Raw genomic sequence first — 12,249 nt, 5'->3', positions numbered from 1 at the left:
GTATATTACCCATAACTTCAAATACATAAAACAGTGCAAGACAATAAAACTATCAATGAAGTCTGTGATCACCATAATACAATAAATAAAATTGAGGAATAGAAGACCCAGCATCTTATTAAGCACACCTTATGGGTTGGGTGTTATGCTGGGTCCTTGACCTGCATTATCTTGTCTTCACGAGGGCCCTTAGGTAGTGACCAGTGATAGATAAGGAGACCATGGACGCTCAAACCCTGCCATGAAAGCTGAAACCCTGCCAGACTCACTCAGACAGTCAAGGCACAGCCTAGACCCAAAGTTAGACATAGCAGTATGTTTTCCAAGGGCTGTTTCCTCCCGTCATTTTGCCTCTGTAAACCTGTGTGCCAATTCACTTTAAATGCCAGTGGATGATAATGTAGAATCACCAGAGAAGATAGCCTTACTGAGTAATTGCCTCGATCAGGTTGGCCTATGGGCATATCTTGTTTGTTACTTGACCCAGCCCACTGTGGGTGGCAACATTCCCTAGGCAGTGGATTCTGAACTATGTAATAATAAAAGGAGCTGGCTGAACAAAAGCAACCGGCAAGATGCATTTCTTTTTGTCTGTTCTTGACTGTGGCTGCTATGGACCTAGCTGTTTGAGTTCCTGTCTTCGTTTTCCTTCGATGGTGGACTATAACCTACAGCTATAAACCAAACTCCCTGCTCTCTGTTCCTTTTGTTCAGGGAGTTTTATCCCAGCCACAGAAATGGCACACCCACAACACTCAGTTTCCTCATTTGCAGAAGGCTAGAGTAAAACAATCTTTCTTGAGCTTTCTGAGAACTGGCCCCAGAGTCTTTTAAATACCCAGAAACAGAGAACTTTTCTCTTAGAAAATGCACTTTTGCTTCCACAAGTCAGGCTTGAGATTCAATTTCAGTGGCTTCTCGGTCTCTAGTATCTATGCACACACAGCTGGCCCATGACTCACAGGATCCTCTTCGCTGATACTTTCTGGTCTCACTATCTGCAGCAGACATTGGAGCTCAGAAGCCAAGGTCTGTCATCCCATCTAGGCTACTCTGCTGTGTCTATAACCTTTACTTTCACCTAACATTTGTGGGCCTCCATTCCTCCTCTGTAAAAGTAGAGTAACAATACTGCATGCTCATTATCCTAGCTTGAAGATTATATTGTTAACACTATTTAAAACAGTACTCAGAATATACAGCCCAGTCTTTGAATATCAGTTGATGCTTTCATTGAGCTCCACAGTTTACACTCCTTTTCCCTGCTTGATGCAATCAAGAGAGCTCAAGGGGCAGTTGAGTTTCTGCTGTTCCCAGAGGAAGATTCCTTTACTGGAAGGAAGGACACCAGAGGCCACCCAGGGATAGACTTGACAAACAAACATGCAAGAGAGAAAGAAAAATTCATCCAAGAAGGTCTCTTTCTTGCTTTTTATAGCCCTCCCTCCCAGGACTCTGTTCCAACCATCAGAGAGAGAGAGAGAGAGAGAGAGAGAGAGAGAGAGAGAGAGAGAGAGAGAGAGGCCATTAGCTAACTGTTTGGCATTTCTCTCAAGACATGAATAGTGAGAACCCAGGGAAATAAAAATAATTTTTCAATTTGGAAATATATAGAAGAGACAACATGCATCAACCTTGATAGAAGCCAAGGGATTGGGAGTAAGGAGGCAACTTGGTACAGATGGACCTCAGAGCGTCCACAGTGCTTCAGCCTCTTTGCCAGGGTTAAGTGGCCCTTGTAGAAGGACGTTTTGTGCATTGTATGGATGAAACACTCGCCAATTAAAAAACTATGGCCTAAAGTTGAGGCAAGAAATATGGTAGGCAGAGAGGATTCTGGGAGGCAGCCAGGTGTGAGAGATTCCGTTGGCAAGATGCGAGGAAGACAGACATGCAAGTTACCAGCCACATGGCAAAATGTATATTAGTAAAATGGGTTATTTTACCTTATGAGCTAGTTAGAGAAGAAGCTAGCTAGATGGCCTAGGTATTTGTAAATAATATTTAATGAGTCTCATAAATCATTATTCCAGGAGCATCAAACCAGGAGGAACCCTCACCTCACAACTCTACCCCATCCCTGATCCTCTTAACCTTATGCTATTCTTTAGCATCAAGTTGAGCCTCAGACTTATTTAACTTATAAGCTAATTAAGTAAATAATAAGTGAATGAGTAAATAAATAATAAGTATTTTTCTAAATGAACTTCAAATCACTCAGCAGAATTTTCCAATCCCACCCAAATTGACTTGCTGACTTGTAAAGATGATTTGGAGACGCTGATGGTATTCTTGTTCGCTGGGTGTGGAGTGCCATAGGCTAACTTGATTCTACTGTAAGATGCTGCCCTCGGTCCTTCTGGGGCTTCCTCCATCAGACTGGCAATTGTTAAGTTTGGGTTTCTACTGCACTGGGGGAACTGAAAGGTTGCTAGCGCGCGCACACACACACACACACACACACACACACACACACACACTGGTACTGCAGGGCTGAAACATACTACATCTCAGTATTTCTCAGGAAGACTTCCAGAGCTGACCCTGAGCCTCTCTGGCTACTTTTGAACACTGGCATATATGGAAATGTCAGTAGCAGCATCCGACTTACCTACTCCTTTGCCAAAGCTCAGATGCATTATAGGCTGGCATCTTAAACTATGGGGTCACAAGCTCATATTTGGAGCAGGGAGGGGGTACTCATGGAACATGGGAATTTTAAATGTATTGGCAATAATAAAAAGGTTTTGAAAGTGCAGTGACAAAGATCGACTCAAAACCAAATGCATAACAGCTGGGTATTTCTGGCAATGCTCACACATGTTTCATTACACGGTATCACTGGAACCCTTGCTCCTTAGTCCAAAATACATGCACTTTGCACTGAGCGCGCTCTCAGGCCCCTCGGTGCCAACCAACACAGCCTGAAGCCAAAGGGCTCAGATTCCAGACTACCGTACATTATGAACTGCAGTGTTTTTACTATATTACAAAGTTTTCTGCTCTTATAGAAACATAATGATTTAATTATGACCAGGAGGAGCCTTCTACATTTCCCCATTGCTCCTCAGTATGTAAGTATTAAGTTAGTATATCTTTAGCTGTTATTGTGTTAGAGCGTTTGAACTTTTATGTTGCTATTTGAGTTCCTGAGTTCAGTTTCTTTCTTTTTTTTTTCTTTTATTTTCTTTTCTTTTTTTTTTTTTTTTAAGCAATCATTAAATGAATACTGACTTGTGCCTGATTAGGACAGGATTTCTGATACCTCCCGAAATGGCCTTAAACCTACTTCTGTTAACAGTTGGTCATACAACATTTGCTTATAGACCAAGTCTCTCTGTTAAACAATTCGGCTAACCTGTGTGAAAAAAATCTAAGGCCCAGAACTGACTGTCGCTGGGTAGCTTTAGTTCCAAGTGGTACCCTCAGTTGCCTCTATCTTTGGGAAACACCAGGAAGAACCCAATGAAGAGTCCCCGCTAAATCAACTACTATTTATTTTGTGTCTTCTCTGCATTAAACCGTGGCTAACCCGTGCGACTCCATGAGCCCCAAGTTCCAAGATAGCCATTTAAAACTGAGGTGGAATGGAAAATTCTTGCCAGCCTCACATCCTCATCTCCAGCCTAACCTGGCAAAATGGGAGGGGATGGCAGAGAGAAGAGTTAGTCCTTTGATATATAACATATTCCTAGAAAAAATATTTTAAAATGAAGACATCAATTTCTTTGAGCTGGCCAGAAGAGCCAAGAGAAATACCTTGCGGAAGAACAGGGAGTAAACTTGGCCTTCAGGCAGCCTGTTTGCTACTCAGGGACTACAGCATGGATTCGAACACTGGAAGCTGGCTTTCCTGGTCTAGCTAGTGCACACAGGTATGCCAGCTTCCGCGATGACACTCAGCAACTGGACATTGTGTGCACTCTTTGCCCTCTTCTTTGGAGCTCAGAGCAGAAAGACGAGTGTAGGAGACAGCCAAACTTTATAGGGTACTAGGAACCCAGATCAGAAAAATAAAAAGCCATCCATGTTGAGACCTAAGCCCCGCCCCCACCCCACTAAGCCTATTATAATAATGGGAAAAGGCATTGAATATACTCAAACAACAATGCTTTGATTTTTCTTTAAAGAAGTTTGGATCATGGTTCCTATTAAAGGTAAAAAAAAAAAAGTATCCTGCGAGTATGGAATTGGTTGGGGGAGGCACTCTCACAAATGTGCCATTATGCTGGTAAAAAGACAAGATGAACATACCCTTGAGAGTGTAATTACGGCTAGCTGAAAAATTGGACTACAATGTACATACTATTGTGGAAGGCTAAGTGGGTAAAAATCACTTTGGAAAACTCTATGGCATTATGAAGAACATCAAATGACATGTTACAGTGACACAAGAATTCCACTTCTGGATATAAACTCAAGAAAATTGAGTATATGTTCTTGCCACAAACTCTATACAAGAATATAGAAGATTTCTTCACACTAGGCCCAAACTTTTGAAACTATCCACATCCTCGTCTATTGTTGTTTGAGTAAATTCAATGCCTTTCTCCATCATTACAATACTCTTAGCAGGGGTGGGGGTGGGGCTTAGGTCTTAACTTGAATGCCTCTTTATTTTTCTGATCTGCATTCCTCGTACCCTATAAAGTTTGGCTGTTTCCTATGCTCGTCTTTCTGCTCTGAGCTCCAAAGAAAAGGGCAAAGAGTGTAGAGCATGTAAAGGAAGTGCACAAACAAAGTAATATTATACAACAGCAAGGATGGGCAGCCAACTACCGCATGTAGCCATGGAATAAATGCCTTACAGAAGATGTTCAGTTAGAGAAGCTGGGCACAGCATCCATGTGTCATATGTCTCCATTTGTATAAAGCACAAGCAGGCAAAATTAGTGGCTGTCACCAGGGTGGAGTAGGAGAAAGCATCCCACGATGCCTCTGTTTCTTATATATGAAGCCTAGCTCACTGCCAGGGCTATCCAACCTTTTGAGATTGCCACACAGTCATCTACGTCACCTACAGAGTTTACATTCAAGAGCAGCACAATCGAAAAAAATCATATTTTAAAAAAACCCTCATGTTTTATGTAAGCATACAGTTTGTGTTAGCCCACATTCGTAGCTACCCTCTGCTTCAGGTTAGATATGTCTGAATGGATATGTTGGGTTTATAAAAATCCATCAAATTGAACACTAAAGATACCTGTACTTTCATGTTTATATTTGTGAAAGAACGAAAAATGTGATTTAAAAATCTTTACCTATCTTCCTGCCCTGTATTATTTTTTGTTCTTATGGACTACGGGCACAGATATCTGACTTACTTTGACCAATGCGGTCCCACTCAGTGCTGGGAATTGAAACAGGGTCTTGGTGGCCAAGCACCACCAAGTTTCAGCTCTCACCTCTGCCGACACGGTCTTAACAAGCATAACTTGAGCAGTGGATTGAAAGACTGTTTGCACATTCGTACTTGTGTACTTGTGCTCTTGTGCAATTTCCATGAAAACATAGACAGGCTAGTTTGCTAGAGGAATCCACAGAGCAACAACCAAACTGCCCTTCATCGGGGCCAAGGTAATCCTAGATGAGCCAATAGCCAGCTGCCTTCCAGATATTGCCTACCTTGGCCAAAGTACAGTCCAAACAAACACAGCACAAACCAAACTATAAAACAGTCAAACAGCAAAACAGTCATTCTGAAGTCACTGAGCTACCAAGGACTATTAAACAACATTGTTTTCTAAGAGACAAATGATACAATCGTATACTCTAGGATAACGTTAAAAGATAAATTCACTACTACAACACAAAAAAAACTGACTTAAAAGATTCATCTCGCACATCTGTTTTGAGCAAAATCATATCCTATGAGAACAAGAGCCTAGCTGAGTCCCTGGGAACCTAGCATCCCACAGAATCAATGCCCCCCAAAATGTAATAGGACACTCAAGTAAAACCCAGGCCTAAGGCATCCAAGGAGTAAGCCAACTGAAAGAAGCTCTCTGCCACATCTAAGGCTTCACTCCCATTTCCCCCAATATAAAGCAAACAGCCATTCCTTCTCCTACTTTTTAAATGGCATTTAAACTGCTCTTCTCTACATAAAACCTCTTATATAATACCCAACACATTATATAGGGAGAGAAAACTAATACAATTTTCTGTGTCTGACTTAGCCACGTTTCACTACGCAGTTGACAATTGACACTGTGGGTTCCCATGGCAGAGTTCTTCCTAAGATAACCACTGACAGCTGTGTGCAGGCATCTGGTCCTCAGCATCCAACTGAGTAGAGGCGGGTAGTGGCTGTGTTACCTGGATTAACCTGAGCTTTTGCAGAACCCAGGATGAGCAAGAGCAGGAGCAGCACCAGGGGCATTCTGGGAATCGGGATCATCTCAGAAGATGGAGTTGGTCCTGGAGTCTGCAGCCCACCAATAATGCAAGGAAAGAGAAAGAGAGGTGAGTAATGGAGACTTCACCAACATGTACAAACACAATCTTCACTGATAATTTGGGATTCTTGCAATGTTTATTTCCATATTTAAAGCTTCAAATCTGACACCCAGGAATCATCTAATGCAAAAGTTCTCCAATTCTATTAAATTAAACACCACTCCTGGAATTAAAATCAGGAAAACTAGACAGAGGTAGAAACATATTACTGAGGTAAATATCAAATTGTAACAGCAAAGCAAAATTTATATTTCTGATGTTAACTATCTTTTCATATTATCAACATTAAATTCCAACATTAAACCAAGAAAAACATCCAGTAACTTTAATCTGTTTTTAAGGTTGTATAAGTTCTACACTTAACTCGACCCATTAGCTTTGAAATCATATGCAGGACTTTGGTTTGGTTTTGTAAGTTTCCTCCAAGTGATCATCTGATAATGAATTAGATATGAACATATCAATATTTACCCAGATTTAGCTCAATAGAGGAATAAGTAGTTACATGTGAAATTTTTGTGTATATATATATATATATATATATATATATGTATGTATATATATGTGTGTGTTATATATATACATATGTATATATATATAACACACATACACACACAAGTAAATATAAGACATATTCACTGACCCCTCACTCAGTCAGCTTAAAGAGCCTAGAGGCAATCGCATCCTAGCAATGAACATCCATTGTTCATATTGTGCAAACCAAGTGCCCACATCTCAGTTTCTAATCCCATCTTCCTGTAAGATTGGGTCAGGAAGGATACAAGACAAGACAAGCCTGGACCACATACTGTACATGCACGCATGAGAGTATGCACACACACACACACACACGCACACGCACACGCACACGCACACGCACACACACACACACACACACACACACACAATGAAAGCTGAAACAATTTGATCAACAGAAAAATAATGGGGTATTAGATTACAACTCAAAATATAAAATAAATATCCACAAATCCATGCTAATGTAAATAAATGACTGCATAAACAAATGAGGGAGAATAGCCCATTTTCTCAGGAAAAAGAATCCCAAATAATTTAGATAGCTACCCTGCTTTTAAGGAAGTGGAGTCTCACCACCTCCCCACTCCTAGCTCCTTGCAGACAAGTTGCATACAGTGACTCGCTTCCAGAGAAAGCTACATAAGCCCAAGGAAGGAAAAGAGAGGATCTTTTCGATGGGCAAGCTGTCAGACTCCTCAGTGCTAGGTGATTGTGGCTAACATCCACACTGAAAAGTCATCATGACAGTGCATGCCCTTGCTAGGATGTGATGGGCAGGCAATGAGGTCAGTGGTCCCAACCCATAAAGCATGGTCTCTGTTCGTGAGGGAAACATCAGACAAACAATAAGCGAGGGTCATTGTACAAAATTTCTAACTGTTCCTCATTGCTGGCAGTCGTCCAAAACAAGAAAGCCTGAGAAAGTGTAACAGCTAAGGGACGGGAACAGCTAGGAGAATGCCTGGGTCCTGCACTAGAAAAGGGACACAGGGGGAACCCGAGGAAGTCAGAGGAAGTGGTAGACTTCAGTAATGAATGCATCATCAAGGATGGTTTGCTCATCTTCACAAATAGACAGTAGTAATGTAAGATAGTAACTCATGGTAACCACACAGGAATTCTCTCTTTTTTTCCCCCAAGACAAGGTTTCTCTGTGTAGCAGTGGCTGTCCTGGATTCACTTTGTAGACCAGGCTGGCCTTGAACTCATAGAGGTCCACCAGCCTCTCCTGGGCTTACAGGCGTGCGCCACCGCGCCTGGCATCAGACAGGAATTCTATGCAACATCTTCACGATTATGTAACTACGAAACTGTTCTGTCCTCCAGATAACACTGGTGAACACTAAGAAAGGAGCACCATGTAAGCTGGAATGGGTAGCTTCCGCGGGAGATCGGTCTGAGCGGGTTCTTGAAAGATAGGCAAGGTTTTAAGTGGGCAGCAAGGGGAGCGGAGAAAGAAAGGGGCTGACACAGATGAGCAGATGCCTCTTTTTAAATAGTATGATTTCTAAACAGTAAGATGTTGATCTACTTGAAAAATGTTTTATTTACTTTGATTTAGTGTGTGTGTCTGTGTGTCTCTGTGTGTGTGTGTGTGTGTGTGTGTGTGTGTGTGTGTATGTGTATGTGTGTGTGTGTACATATGCGTGCATCATGAGAGGAAGGCCTGTAAGAATCAGCTCCTTCCTTCTATCACGTGTGCCCTGGAATTCAAACTCAAGCCATCAGACTTAGCAGTAAGTTCCTTTACCCCATGAGCCATCTCATCAGCCCCTAAAAAGAGCTTTTTAAATGTCTAGATTTGCTCATTCGTTCATTCATTCATTCATTCATTCATTCGTTCATTCATTGTGTCGCCATGAGTGTATGTGGCAGTCTGAGGAACAAACTGTGGGCAGCCATTCCACGTGGGTTCCAAGGACTAGGCTCACATCACCAGATTTGGTGGCAATCACCTATATCCACTGGCCCACTTCAACAGCCCTGAAAAAATTTAAGTCAGATATTTGGATGGTGCTCTTTAAAGAAAACGGAGCCAAAGCAAGTCAAATGGAAGAGACAAACGTGATTCTGTGGTGGGTGGTAGGGCCTGCGGGATCGCCTAAGAAGGAAGACATACCTTCATTTCACTGACCCGGGTGTGATAAACACCTGTCTCAGCGGCCTTAGTCATTTCTCGAGATTCCAGAAGCTGGGAAATGTGCTTCTATAGAGTCTTCCAGAGTAAGGAAAAACAGAAAGAAGTGCTGCTCATGACCAGGATCTAAAGGTGTTCTTCCATGGAGATCTGAGGTAAGCACGCAGCCACCTAGCAAGCGCTGAGGCCCAGGTGTTTCTGCTCCCATGGGTTTTGCAGAAGATTCCACGGCACAGTCTCTCCTTTGTGGCATCTCACTCAAGAGTTTCTGGCCATACATTTCCACTCTCCATAACCCTTCCCACTCATATGGAAAATATCTCCTGCACCTCACGTCTCCTCTTCACCAAACCACAGAGCAAATTTACCTCTGTGTTATTATAAACTTGTCTGTTAACCATTAGCCTCTTGTACAAGCTATGCATGGGCTTTAAACCAGACTTAATAGAGATTCAAAAAAAATCTGATTTCTATTTTGGTATTGCTCTTGGTTTCAGGCTGCGGTTCTCTAAAGCCAGTGATGATTCCTGCCCCATCTTTTCTTAAAAAAAAAAAATCAAGGCAAATAGTAGCTAACTAACAAAGAAGGATCATAGCAGACCTAAATTTCCTATCCCTGTAGCAAATATGTCTAATGTCCCTGGAACCATTTCAGTGATATTCACTCAGTGACATGTGTTTTCACTGATAATGTAGCTGAGAAGGAGGTGGTTAAAGCTCCAGGTTGCAGCACAGAGAAGCAAAGCTAGAACATAAGTCTACAGTTCGCATGTCTCCAGGGTCCACAGTCAACAGGTGTCACTGTTATTGTCACCAGCCTTTTACTCTGTTTTTCTATTCTATCCTTCCGTCTAGTCTCGGCCTCACTTTCCATCACACTGGAGCTTCTTGTCTGTTTCTTCTATTTTCTTTTGCCTACAGGCCTCTGGCAAGCTCTTTCCTCTTTGCCTGCCAAGTCTCTATTCAACGGTTACTCCTGCAGCAAAGTATCCTGAGTCAACTGCTCATTGCACTAAAGCATAACTTTTCTATATAGTAACAATCATGGTTGCAACTATGTATGGTTAGTGTGACTATTTAGTGTCCTTTCTGTAAGCTCTATGTTTACTCTGAGTGCTTTAAACACCCAACAGAGAGGCCTGATACATACCATCCTTAATCCAAATACTCAGTGGCCATATCTTGCTAATCTGAATTTTCCCCCTAAAACGAACTTTCCTCAAGGATTCCTATGAGCAGACAAAACCCTCTGCATCAATTGCCTCAAGGATTCAGAACAATGAAAGGATTTCAAGAAAATATGAGAATTTGCTATAAACTAAAGAAAGGCTTGCATTAAAAAGACATTGAGGTCAAAACTCATAGAAGAAAAAAAAGATAACATTTCCCATAAAAATTTAAAACATCCTAGGGACAAAAAAAAAGAGATTATAAACTTTACAGATAAGCAGTGAATGAAGATAAATATTTGAAATTATGAAACAAGACAACTTCTGTTGTAAAAAGCCACCAAATATGGGCCAAGTAAATAAAGAACATTTAATAAATGGAACAGAATACTGCATCAGAAAGTACTCTAGCTCAAAAACTCAAGACAGTCACATATCAAAGCAGTCGCTAAATCAGTCTCACAAGCTTTTCAAGGGTGACGGCCTGAGCCCTGACAATGATGCAGTGAAATCTGTGCTCCACACTGAGCCATGGTTTATGAGTTAGGAGTTAGCTAAAACATGCGCCACATATCCTGATTGTTATTTATTCTAGAGAAAGGGTTGCATGTATATGCAGTGTATGTGTACAAACAAGTACTTTGCAGTATGTCTTCTAAGTTAAAAAAAAAAGTGAAAGTTTGGGGAAGATGCTTATCCACAGGGGGATGCTATAAACTATGCTGTACCTACTAGAAAATACATTATGGAGGTGAAAAAGAGTGAATTCTAGAGGCTGAAGAAATAGCTCAACACGTAACCGCATTCACTGCTCTTACAGAGGAATGGCGTTTGTCTCCTGGCACCCATACGGCAACTCACAACCCAATGTAGCTCCAATTCCAGGGGGATCCAGTGCTGTCTTCTGGCTTCCCGGGGCACCATACACATGTGGTACATATACATACATGCAGGCAAATCACTCATGCACACAAAAATCAATACATTTTTTAAAAATAAAAAGAATGAATTACAGCTATGTGTAGTCACATGGCCTGCCACTCATGACATGTCCCCAAGTGAACAAAGAGGCTGCAAAGCTTCTATGCCGCATGCTGCATATTTCTAAGGACACACACATTTACATAGTCATAGAAGATCTGAAAGGTGAGTCACCATGCCGGTGACAATGATTCCCTCAGAGCAGGACATGCGAAATGGAGTGCAGATTTTGGCAAGAGGACTTATGAATGGCCACCATATGGAGACTGCCTTATTCATAATAATTCTAGTTTTTCATGTCTGTGTAAGTGGAGTATGTGCCTGCATGTATGAGAAAACACATGGATGAATGTACATGCATGTGCGTAGAGAACAGAGGTTGACCTCAGCTGTCTTCCTGGATCATTCTTCGCTTTATTTACTGAGGTAACTCTCTCACTGAAGAGGAGATCCCTGATGCAGCTAGTCAGTCTAGCCAGCTTGCTCCAGAAATTCGATGTATGCACTGAGATTTCAGGCAGGCGTGCACATGCGCGCGCGCGCACACACACACACACACACACACACACACACCTGGATTTTATGTGGGTTCTGCAAATCCAAACTCCAATCTATGCACTTTTGGTTTTGTGTGTTTGTTTGTTTGGGGTTTCGGTTGGTTGGTTGGTTGGTTGGTTGGTTGGTTGGTTGGTTGGTTGTTAGTTTGGTTTGGTTTGGTTTTTCTAGACAGGGTTTCTGCATAGCCTTGTCTGTCCTGGACTTGTTTTGTAGACCAGGCTGGTCGTGAACTCACAGAGATTCGCCTGCCTCTGCCTCCCTGGGATTAAAGGTATATGCCACCACTGACCTGACTCTGATCTTTACACTTCTATGACAAGCCTGTTATTCACTGAGCCATCTTCCTAGTCCATTGCTTGACTTCTTTTTAAAGGAAAATGTGTTCTTGGTTAATGTAACTGGGAAAAA

General features: G+C 41.8%; 1 protein-coding gene across 7 annotated transcripts in view; it reads right to left on the bottom strand.

The window, feature by feature from the left end:
- The window catches only part of DDR2 (discoidin domain receptor tyrosine kinase 2), a 117,362-nt gene that overhangs the window by 42,148 nt on the left and 62,965 nt on the right, over window positions 1-12,249 (bottom strand). For all 7 annotated transcript variants that reach the window (XM_084787180.1, XM_084787179.1, XM_084787182.1 and 4 more), the window contains one exon: window positions 6,319-6,427. In XM_084787180.1, coding sequence (XP_084643306.1) covers window positions 6,319-6,400 — 82 coding nt within the window. In that variant the 5' untranslated portion in view covers window positions 6,401-6,427. The remainder of the gene's footprint in view (window positions 1-6,318; window positions 6,428-12,249) is intronic.

This window comes from Acomys minous (assembly GCF_964271855.1).
Source record: "Acomys minous genome assembly, chromosome: 1".
In the NCBI taxonomy this organism is placed as follows: Eukaryota; Metazoa; Chordata; class Mammalia; order Rodentia; family Muridae; genus Acomys; species Acomys minous.
Note: the sequence above shows the minus strand (reverse complement) of the source record. Positions and strands in the feature narration are given on the sequence as shown.